This window comes from Macrobrachium nipponense, chromosome 43 (assembly GCF_015104395.2).
Source record: "Macrobrachium nipponense isolate FS-2020 chromosome 43, ASM1510439v2, whole genome shotgun sequence".
NCBI classification, from domain to species: Eukaryota; Metazoa; Arthropoda; class Malacostraca; order Decapoda; family Palaemonidae; genus Macrobrachium; species Macrobrachium nipponense.
This window is the reverse complement of record NC_061104.1, coordinates 17,862,315-17,873,573: the sequence shown is the minus strand read 5'-3', so window position 1 is coordinate 17,873,573 and position 11,259 is coordinate 17,862,315. Positions and strand designations below refer to the sequence as shown.

General features: G+C 48.2%; 2 protein-coding genes across 2 annotated transcripts; one reads left to right on the top strand and one right to left on the bottom strand.

Annotated features, from left to right (window-relative positions):
• Positions 1–201: 201 nt before the first annotated feature.
• Positions 202–3,683, bottom strand: LOC135213833 (proline-rich protein 36-like). The gene is made up of 2 exons (XM_064247937.1): positions 2,848–3,683; positions 202–2,515 (listed from the first exon to the last, which is right to left on the bottom strand). Exons 1-2 carry the CDS (start codon positions 3,681–3,683, stop codon positions 202–204), a joined length of 3,150 nt encoding a protein of 1,049 aa, XP_064104007.1.
• LOC135213832 (heterogeneous nuclear ribonucleoprotein A1-like) lies at positions 3,682–4,215 on the top strand. Its single transcript, XM_064247936.1, has one exon. It carries the CDS (start codon positions 3,682–3,684, stop codon positions 4,213–4,215), a length of 534 nt encoding a protein of 177 aa, XP_064104006.1.
• Positions 4,216–11,259: the final 7,044 nt, after the last annotated feature.

Genomic DNA, 11,259 nt, shown 5'->3' with positions numbered 1-11,259 from the left:
GGCAGGTGGGCAGGCCAGAAGGTCTGCCAAGCAGGCCTGGTGCAGGCAGGCGGGCGGGCCAGAAGGTCTGCCAAGCAGGCCTGTGCAGGGCAGGTGGCAGGCCAGAGGGTCTGCCAAGCTGGCCTGGGTGCAGGCAGGCAGCGGGCCAGAAGGTCTGCCAAGCAGGCCTGTGGCAGGCAGGCGGGCGGGCCAGAAGGCATGCTAAGCAGGCCCGGTGGCAGGCAGGAGGGCGGGCGGCCAGAAGGACTGCCAAGCTGGCCTGGTGCAGGCAGGCGGGAGGGCCAGAAGGACAGCCAAGCTGGCATGGGCAGGCAGGCCGGGCGGGCCAGAAGGTCTGCCTAGCTGGCCCAGGGGTGCAGGCAGGCGGGCAGGGCCAGAAAGGTCTGCCAAGCTAGGCCTGGTGCAGGCAGGCGGGCGGGCGGGGCCAATAAGAAGGTCCTGCAGCAGGCCCCGGTGCAGGCAGGCGGGCGGGCCAGAAGGTCTGCCAAGCAGGCCCCTGGTGCAGGGCAGGCGGTGGGCAGGGCCAGAAGGTCTGCCAAGCAGGCCCGGTGCAGGCAGCCGGGGCGGGCCAAGGAAGGTCTGCCAAGCAGGGCTGGTGCAGGCAGGCGGGCGGTCCAGAAGGTCTGCCAGCTTGCCTGGTGCAGGCCAAAGGCGGCAGGGCCAGAAGGTCTGGCCAAGCAAGGCCTGGTGCCGGCAGGCGGGCAGGCCAGAAGGTCTGCTCAAGCAGGCCTGGTGCAAGCAGGCGGGCCGGGGCCAAGAAAGGTCTTGCCAAGCAGGCCCTGGTGCAGGCAGGCGGGCGGGCCAGAAGGTCTTGCCAAGCAGGCCTGGTGCAGGAGGCGAGCGGGCCAGAGGCTCTGCTGCAAGCAGGCCCTGGTTGCGGGGCAGGCGGGCGGGCCAGAAGGTCTGCCAAGCAGGCCTGGTGCAGGCAGGCGGGCAGGCCAGAAAGGTCTGGCTAAGGGGCAGGGCCTGGTGGCAGGCAGGGGACAAGCCAGAAGGTCTGCCAAGCAGGCCGTTTGGTGCAGGCAGGCGGGCAGGGCCAGGTTGCCAAAGCAGGCCTGGTGAAGGCAGAGGTGGGCAGGCCATGAAGGTTGCCAAGCAGGCCTGGTGGCAGGCAGGCGGGCAGGGCCAGAATGGTCTGCCAACAAGGCCTGGTGCAAGCAGGACCGGTCGGGCAGAAGGTTCCCAAGGCAGGCCTGGTGAAGGCTGGCGGGCGGGCCAGGAAGGTCTGCCAAGCAAGGCCTGGTGCAGGCAGGCGGGCGGGCCCAGAAGGTCAGCCAAGCAGCCTGGTGCAGGCCAGGCGTGGGCAGGGGGCCAGAAGGGTTCTGCCAAGCAGGCCTGGTGCAGGCAGGCGGGCAGGCCAGAAGCGTCTGCCAAGGCAGGGCCCGGTGCAGGCAGGCGGGCGGGACAGAGGGTCTTCTGCCAAGCAGGCCTGGGGTGGGCCAGGCAAGGCGGAGGCAGAAGGTCTGCCAAGCAGGCCTGGTTTTGCAGGCAGGCTGCAGCAGAGGTCTGACCAAGCAGGCCCTGGTGCAGGCAGAGCAGGCAGGCCCAGAAGGTCTGCCAAGCAGGCCTGGTGCAGGCGGGCGGGCAGGCCAGGTCTGCCAAGGCAGGCTGGTGCCCAAGCCAGGCGGGCCGGCCAGAAGGTCTGGCCAAGGCAGGCCTGGTGCAGGCAGGCGGGCAGGGCCAGATGGTCTGCCAAGGGGTAGGCCCTGGTGCCAAGCGGCGGCGCGGGCCAGAAAGGTCCTGCCAAGGGCAGCCTGGTGGGCAGGCAGGCGGGCGGGCCAGAAGGTCTGGGCCAAGTAAGGCCTGGTGCCAGGCAGCGGGCAGGCCAGAAGTTCTGCCAAGCAGGCCTGGTGCAGGCAGTCGGGCGGGCCAGAAAGGTCTGCCAAGAAGGCCTGGTTGCAGCAGGCGGGCAGGCCAGAAGGTCTGCACAAGCAGGCCCGGTGCCGGCAGGCAGGGGGGCCAGAGGGTCTGCCAAGCAGCATGGTGGCAGGCAGGCGGGCGGGCCAGAGGGTCAGCCAAGCAGGCGGTGGAAGGCAGGCGGCGGGCCAGGGCTCTGCCCAGCAGGCCTGGTGCGGGCAAGGCGGGCGGGCCGGAAGCCTGCCAAGGCTGGCCTGGTGCAGGCAGGCGGGCGGGCCATAGGCTCTGCCCAGCAGGCTGGTTGGCGGGCGGGCCGGAAGGCCTGCCAAGCAGGCCCGGTTGGCAGGCAGTGCGGGGCCGGCGCCAGAAGGACTGCCAAGCTGGCCTGGTGGCAGGCAGTGCGGGCGGGCCAAGAAGTCTGCCAAGCTGGCGCTCCTGGTGAAGGCAGGCGGGCGGGCCAGAATGTACTGCCAAGCTGGCCTGGTGCAGCAGGCGTGGCGGGGCCAATAGGTCTGCCAAGCAGGCCCGGTTGGCAGGCAGGCGGGGGGCCAGAAGTCTGCCAAGCTGGCCTGGTGCAGGCAGGGGGCGGCGCCGAAGGTCTGACAAGCAGGCCCGGTGCAGCCGGCAGGCGGGCGGGCCAGAAGGTCGCCAAGCAGGCCTGGTGCAGGCAGGCGGGCGGGCCAGAAGGTCTGCCAAGCAGGCCTGATGCAGGCAGGCGGGCGGCCAGAAGGTCTGCCAAGTGGCCTGGTGCAGGCAGGCGGGCGGGCCAGAAGGTCTGCCATGCAGCCTGGTGCAGGCAGGCGGGCAGGCAGAAGGTCTGCCAAGGCAGGCCCGGTGCAGGCAGGCGGGCAGGCCAGAAGGTCTGCCAATGCTGGCCCTGGTGCAGGCAGGCGGGCGGGCCAGAGGGTCTCTGCCAAGCAGGCCTGGTGCAGGCAGGCGGGCAGGACCAGAAGATCTGCCAAGCAGGCCTGGTGGGCAGGCTAGGCGGGCAGGCCAGCAAGGTCTGCCAAGCAGGCCGTGGTGCAGGCAGGCGGGCAGGCCAAGAAGGTCTGCCAAAGCAGGGCCTGGTGCAGGCACGGCGGGCAGGCCAGCCAGAAAGGTCTGCCAAGCTGGCCCTGGTGGGCAGGCAGGGGGACGGCGGGCCAGAAGGTATGGCCAAGCAGGCCCGGTGCAGCCGGCAGGCGGGCGGGCCAGAAGGTCTTTGCCAAGCAGGCTGGTGCAGGCAGGCGGGGCGGGCCAAGAAGGGTATGGTCCCAAGCAGGCCTGGTTGCAGGCAGGCGGCGGGCGGGGCCAGAATGGTCTGCCAAGATGGCCTGGAGGGCAGGCAGCGGCGGGGGCGGGCCAGAAGGTCTGCCAAGCATGGCTCCTTGGTTGCAGGATGGCACGGGCGGGCCAGAAAGGTTCTGCCAAGCAGGGCCTGGTTTGCAGAGCAGGGGCGGGCGGCGGGCCAGGAAAGGTCTGACCCAACAGGCCTGGTGCAGGCAGGCGGGAGGGCGGGACCAGAAGGTTATGCCAAGCAGGACCTGGTGCAGGCAGGGGGCGGGAGGGCCAAGAAGGTCTGCCAAGTAGTTTTGGCCTGGTGCAGGCAGGCGGGCGTGGGCCAGAAGGTCCTGCCAAGCGCAGGCCTGAGTGGCAGGCAGGCGGGCGAGGGCCAGAAAAGGTTTTCTGCCAAGCAGGCCTGGTGCAGGCAGGCTGGTGGGCGGGCCAGAAGGGTCAGGCCAAGCAGGTCCTCGGTTGCAGGCAGGCGGGAGGGCCAGAGTGTCCTGCCAAGCAGGCCTGGTTGCCGGCAGGGGGCGGGGCCAGGGCCAAGGGTCCCTGCCAAGCATGGGACCTGGTGGCAGGCAGGGCGGGCGGGCTCCAGAGGGTCAGCCAAGCTGGGGGCCTGGTGGCAGGCATGGCGGAGGGCGGGCCAGGAGGGTCTGGCTAAGGCAGGCCTGGTGCAGAGGTAGGTCGGGCGGGCCAGAGGGTCAGCCCAAGTCAGGGCCTGGTGCAGGCAGGCGGCGGAGGGCCAGAGTGTCTGACCAAGCAGGCGAGGGCGGGCCAGAAGGTGGGTCTGCCAAGCAGGCCTGGTGCAGGCAGGGCGGGCGGGACCAAGGAGGGGTCCTTCAGCCAAGCAGGCCTTGGTGCAGGCGAGGCTGGGCGGGCCAGAGGGTCTGCCAAAAGCAGGCCCCAGGTGCTAGGCAGGTCGGGCGGGCCAGAAGGTCTGCCAAGCAGGCCTGGTGCAGGCAGGCGGGGGTGGGCCAAGAAAGGTCTGCCAAGCAAGGCCCGGTGCAGGCAGGCGGGCGGGGCCCAGAAGGTCTTGCCAAGCAGGGCCTGGTGCAGGCGACGGCGGGCGGGCACCAGAGGGTCTGCCAATGAGGCCTGGTGCAGGCAGGCGGGCGGGCCAGAAGGTCTGCCAAGCAGGCCCGGTGCAGGCAGGCGGGCGGGCCAGAAGGTCTGCCAAGCAGGCCCGGTGCGGGCAGGTGGGCGGGCCAGAAGGTCTGCCAAGCAGGCCTTATGGGAATATCACAGACTCCCAAGATGTTCCGAAAGAAGTTATGCTGAAAGCTCACAAATTTCTGGCTTCAGATTTAGTTGATCATAAGTGACCTCTCAGACAATAACCATTACATTAAAGGTTTTCTGCTTGATTGAAAAAGAGTAGGTGAGAAATATTTTACAGTATTTTCTCTACATGAATATTAATTATATCAAAATGATATGATCTCTTGTTTTACCTAATGTGCCACACACATAAATAAGGCCAAATTAGGTAAGATTTATGGACCTCATTCTTGGGTAAAGCTGGGAAGGCTGTTCCCAGTGGAGCCTGAGAGAATAAGGTTATGTTCCTTTGTATGTTATGCAGCACTAAGGATCACAAAGATAATTTATCTAGCTGAAATTACATTGGACTAAATACAGAATGTACTATTAAAGTCATTGAAAGCTGATATTCCAGTTTTTTCTGCTGATTCTGCTGACGAGGAAATTACCAATTTTAAGCTGTTACTGTGCATTTCGTGAATATAGACAATTTCCCTCAAGCCCTATGCCGTGAGCCACCCTGTGTGTGATCTATTCCATATTACCATCAGGGTTGCTTGTATACTTTCCCCATTTAGATGCGTTGATTCAAAGAGCAGTACGTGACTCGAACAAAACTATTACAAGTTATTACTTTCTGTAATAACTGAGACCCTGTCATTTATTCTTATGCTCTGCCCTTGGACCAATAGCATCGTCTCTACCGCCTCTCTTGCCAAGCAGTCGAATGTGTATATTTCTGGACCTTTTGAAATCGCATTGTACGTGTTAAGATTTATCACTGAAATCGTGTTTATTTTAGATTTAAATATACTACTGTGCTTCATTTTCAAAGAAATGTTCTGCGTCTGTTTCATTCTCAGATTGATTGTGTTTCACTTTTAGCTTTTTCTTCTGCCAAAGATTTCAGTATTTATTTCGTAATATTGTCTGTAGTATCTACATTTCAAAAATATTTATGTAATGTATACAAGCATATCGATCTTTTTCAAGAAAATTTCTTATATAGTAAATTTCATAGCTAAATATTGTGTAGTCAAAGGATTAGTTTAAGCATTATGAATGTGTATTTCTGTAGCTTTCTCACATATTGGTAGATGCTACATTTGTAGGGTTCTGCTTTGTAATTGATTTTTGCTTTTAATCATTCAAATGATGAAGAACAGTGGATATGTATCATGAATTCATTAAACACTGGAAATAGTTTATTGTTAAAGTAACTTGAAAATCAAAAAGCGAGTTTTTGTGAAAATGCTTAGCCTACTGTGTTTTCTATCCAATGGTGTATGATTTGTATATTGTAAAAACGGGTGAATAAGTATTGTAATGATATGTAAATTCCATGTACAATAGCTGTGAATGTGTAAAAAAAAATAAAATAAGTAAAACTGTAAAGAAGGAGAGGTTGGGTTTGAGACACTCGTGTGCGTATGTAAGTAAACCCCACATGTAAATTGTCAGAAAATGAACAATTCCATGGATCATCAATAAGCTCTTGGCTACTTTGCAATTAGAGCACTTCCTCCTCTATGGTTAAACATAGACTTGTATTCCTCTTAGTTGCATTTTCAAATATAAAAAATTTCATAAAGGTAATGTAGGAAACTACTTTTAGACCTTGCAAATATCTGAGTTCGAATCCCTTAATTCCTCGGATATGGTAAATATATAATCATGATATTTGTCATTTCTGTTTGGAGAAGAAAAACATTAGCCTTGGGGAGACGGGAATTGTACAGGTTCTTCATAATGATAAATTAGAATCATCATATATATCATTACAAAAAAAATGAATTTTGAATCTACTGTGTATTGCATTCAAGACATTTCAAAATTCGTGACGTTGTATAGCAGCATTTTTGCATAGCATGCTGTTTACCAGGCCTTACCAAAATAATTCAGTGGTTTTTTTTTTTTCAAAGGCAGACTCATCTGTAAAGTTTTAAAGAAATAACAATGCAAAATTCAATAAATATCATGCAATAAAATCTATCATAATTTCCAGTAAAATTATAAATGGATTAGCTGATGGTAATAATCCTTACTGTTAGGTTTAACATATTTCGAAAATACACTTTATGGGTTCTGTAAGGGACTTTTTAACGAAAAATGGAAAACTGAAAACAAGGCATTCAACGATAAATGTCCACACATCTATAATTTACAGTGAAAGTCTAGTCATTACTTTAAGTTACATAAAATTGAAAAATAACCAAGAGCGATGATTCATTGTAAAGTGAAGATGACAACCCAAAATGTCTATTTTTGTAATGTATTTAGTAAAGTCGATCTCGAAAGGATTTCGTTTTTGTGACCTGCAGAAAATTTACCTCCTTGATTACTGTTTCATACCTTTTACTATTTTGCTAGTTCTCTCTCTCTCTCTCTCTCTCTCTCTCTCTCTCTCTCTCTCTCTCTCTCTCTCTCTCTCTCTCTCTCTCTCTTGTTTAGGGGTTAGCTGACATAAATGAGGAGGCGGAGAGGTAGGTCTGTACGTATTTGTATTATGCGTAATGTGGGTCTCCTTGCCAATGTTATTCAGAGTTCAAAATTAGATTGCTTCATATGAAACATGTTTATCGTGTTCAGTACTCCCTTAGTCCCATAACCTGACAACAGAAACAATATCCTTAATTTGGTGATAAGGTTCATCAATAAATAGCTTTATACGGTAGACATACCTATTGAATAGATATATCTATTGAATAGATATGCATCATTTATGGAAATCAGGAACAGTAAAAATAAATTCTTCTGCTTGACTTAGGATCACTTTGATTCTACGCTTAAACAAAGGATTAAAAGTTTGTTTGAACCAATTGTTCTTAGGGACCATATTTCAGAACTGCAGATCATCTGGCTGAAAAATTCTGATATTTACCACCAAAGAAAATGAAAGTGATCGAATTTGTTAATGGGAAGACTAAGGTATTGTTTGCAATATGAACCTTATAAAAGTAAAATGGAAGAAAGAGAATAAAAAAGGAAGTACAGTAAAAAAAACGAAAGGGATTACAGCTAGGGGCCGAAGACACACTGCAAAGAACCTTATGTAATGCCTACAGTGTACTGAATGAGGTGCACTGTAGGCTCTACCACCTATGGGGACTTTGGGTTATGAATCGTAAAGTTGTACTTCTCTGATCAAATCACTGAAAAACATAAGAAAAATCACTGTAAAAATGTACACTTGGGTACTTAATTCCTACTATAAATATAAATCGATAAAATTTAGTAAATAAATAGGAAAAACAACTCTGCTCCTTAAATAAACGTATAGACTAATTAACACCATTATGTAAATAAAAAGTCATCACTAAAAATAATTTTGGTTTGGAATTTTCCCCAAGTGTTGAAATCTTTGATAGTTATAACAAATTATGATTAATTTTATTAGTTTAATCAGCTCAAATGATTCTTAAGAGAGAGAGAGAGAGAGAGAGAGAGAGAGAGAGAGAGAGAGAGAGAGAGAGAGAGAGAGAGAGAGAGAGAGAGAATATTTGTCTTTTTGTTATGGGACATTTATTGCAAAAGCTAACTCTTCTCTTATTTTACTTAATGAATAGTCAAGTCTCTTCAAGTACAATATAATGCTTCTCTAAGATTATATTTCACTTCCTAAGGATCAAAGATAATTCGATTTTTATTATTACCTACTTTGTCTCATTAAATAAGTTATGAGATAAACATGTCTAAAACTTTACCACGGTTTTTAGAAATAAGGAATGGAGCTTGTTTAGCAAACTTCGTCATAACAAATTAGGAATTCTGAAGTATTTAAATCATTCAGTAGTATTATAATAAGGTAATCTCATTACAATATTCGAAATAATTTAGGAAGGTGATGCAATTTACATAACAGAAGTGAATGCAAGCGAACTTTGCCGTAAGTTGATGAGTTCAGCATTTATAAGGGAAAAAAATGTTATTTATATTTATTTTCTACGTGATATGAATTAATGTATTGAGATAATTTATTTGTTCATTTATTGATTTTTCTAATGGGGTTATTTTTATCTCCTTCATAAAACCCAGAAAAGTATTATTTTAATACTACGATCACTGACTTAATTTTTATGTCAAAGAGTTTACATCAACCGCCGAAAATTAGAATTAAGCCCTTCACTCATCAAATCAATTCCTCGACTGAATTCAGACTCCCAACATCTTCCCTCACCGAACGAAGGACTCTGATGAAGCTATTTGGATAATTCAGCAGAACAGAGCTGACGACGCTGTACAAGTGGCTTTGGGGTGTTATCAAGGATGCTGATCAAATGGCACAAAGGTAATCAAAGGCTCCCTCATCTCAAGGGCCTTTGTGCCACCGGCCCTTAGATGCTTTCAAAGGCTGCAGAAATGACGGCTTCGTTAGGGGACACCCAGGGTAAGGAACTGCCTAATTGCTGCTCCAATTTGTCCTTTCCAATAAGCAAAGGATTTATGGGGATTCTCGCTGGGAAGGCGGATGCGACTTAGTCTCTCTCTCTCTCTCTCTCTCTCTCTCTCTCTCTCTCTCTCTCTCTCTCTCGTACGGCTCGGTGGGGATTTCAGTTTCAACAGCAACAGTTAAGAGGACTATCGTTTTCTTGTATGTATATGTATGTACGTTACATATGTATGTTACATATACATACATATTATACATAATAAAATATTATTATATATAGTGTTATACATATATTATTATATATATATCATATATATATATATATATATATATATATATATATATATAAATATTATATATATATAGGTGTATAAATATATAATATTATACATCCATACAAAGTGCAAACATGTACTTTTCTCCTCAGTCCGCTGGGTGCTGCTGGTTCGAACCCACGAGAGGGCGAAATTATTATCAACTAAAAAATTCCCCTTCTGTTAACCTATATGAAAATATATTAATTCTGAGGTAGAGCGAATTGGATATTAAAGGACATCTGTAGCTCGATGTATATATATATATATATATATATATATATATAGATATATATAATGTATATCTATATTATATATATATAATATATATATAATTATATATTATATATATATATATGTTCACCACACCAGCAAATTCGTTTGTTTTTCATACAAATAAAGAAAGCAAGGCACATGGCCCAAATGAAAGGAAAATGAAGCTGAAACACAGGTTGGGAAAATTAACTGCTTTTTCGAGGGACGAGGTAAAGAGAGCGAAAACATCCACAGTGTTTGGAGGTAGAAGCATCGGTGGATGTCTTTTTGGGGGCTAGTGTGTGGGGGGGGGGGGGGGGGGGGGGGGGGGGTGCCATAACTGAACATTGGGGACAGAGAGGTGCAATCTGAAATCCATAGCAGTTCCTTCCTGTATAAGGTATGATGGACACGAAGTATCAGGTGGAGAGAGAGAGAGAGAGAGAGAGAGAGAGAGAGAGAGAGAGAGAGAGAAATCGTTGTGAGGGTGAAGTGCTAACTTACCTTTCGGTGCTAAGTAATGAATTAGACAGAAGAGCATCACTGCTTCCCACTATACACATGGTAGAATAAGAAAAAGAGAGAGAGAGAGAGAGAGAGAGAGAGAGAGAGAGAGAGAGAGGCGAAATTGTTTCCTTCAGTTCGTGGTGAAGATGCAGTGCTTGTTTTTGTGCTATGTTTTGAACAAGACGAAAGAACATCACTGATTCCCCAAGACTGTGCTTTACTATACACTCGGAAGAATAAGAGAGAGAGAGAGAGAGAGAGAGAGAGAGGAGAGAGAGAGAAAACGGCATCACTGTTTTATCATTGAGAGTTCACCGTACATGGATATACTTGTGTCAGGAAAAACGACCATATAATTCCCTTTCCTTACCAGCGAGTCTTCTAGGTTTCTTCCCTAACTAAGCGAAGTACACTTACTTCTAAGCTGCCTTTGAATAACCTCATTTCAGGATATCAGATTTCGTGAAAAATTCGAGCCTGAAGGTAAGACTTTCGCGTTTGCAACATTAATTTAGTTTTTGCTAAAAGCGAGAATTAATTTGGAAATAAAGATGAATTAGGGATACTATACATGAACGGTTTCCCGTTTAAAAAAAAACGGGATATTAAAGGACATTTATTACTAAGGTATTTTTATAATTAGGAATTAAAAAGACAAATAACGTTTATTTTCACTTGCGTCTTCATCAATGACGAGACTCAAAAAGAAGATAAACAAAATAAAGGCAATACGCAGTTCTGCAATAAAAAAAAAGGAAATAGACTGAAAACGTTATTCAGCAATCGACACGTTGACATAATCTTTAGGAAAAAAACTCTGATTCCAAACGGCAATTTATCCTATGTTTCTTTCTCCTGATTTTTCCTTCTTTAATTCTTGTGTCAACAAAACTGCATTAACATTTTTTTTATGACATCACTCATAATTTGCAAATGAGGAGAAGGGTCAGCTGCAAAAGTCTAGAGTTGTCAAATGATTTCTTCGTTTTGTTTATTGCCTTTTTTTCTTGCAGGTATCTGCTTATACTATCATGACAATTACTATTACTGCTGATAGAATAGTTATTAAAGTTACTATCTTGAATACAGTAGCGATAGTGATTGAATCTTTGCGTTTGAAAAAAAAAAGTAATACACTCAGGAATTGATAAAATTCTCTCTCTCTCTCTCTCTCTCTCTCTCTCTCTCTCTCTCTCTCTCTCTCTCTCAGGGGACCAAATTTCACATACAAACCCGGAAGAGGGAAAAATGAATGCGACATGATGTCAAAATCTTTTGGCCCTATCTTTCTCAGAGATCACATTTGCCTAATTACATTCATATCACTTAATCATAATTATAAAAGGCTTTAACGCTCGTAGGAAATCCTAAAATTAATAATTAATCATCGTGATATATAAAGTGTTTTAA

What these genes read in the sequence shown, in the direction of transcription:
- LOC135213832 (XM_064247936.1), top strand. Translation starts at nt 3,682, where the DNA reads ATGGGACCTGGTGGCAGGCAGGGCGGGCGGGCTCCAGAGGGTCAGCCA.
- LOC135213833 (XM_064247937.1), bottom strand. Translation starts at nt 3,683, where the DNA reads ATGCTTGGCAGGGACCCTTGGCCCTGGCCCCGCCCCCTGCCGGCAACC. An exon ending in TTGGCAGACCTTGCTGGCCT is followed by an intron (nt 2,516 to 2,847) that starts GCCCGCCTAGCC and finishes TGCCTGCACCAG; the next exon opens with GCCTGCTTGGCGACCTTCTG.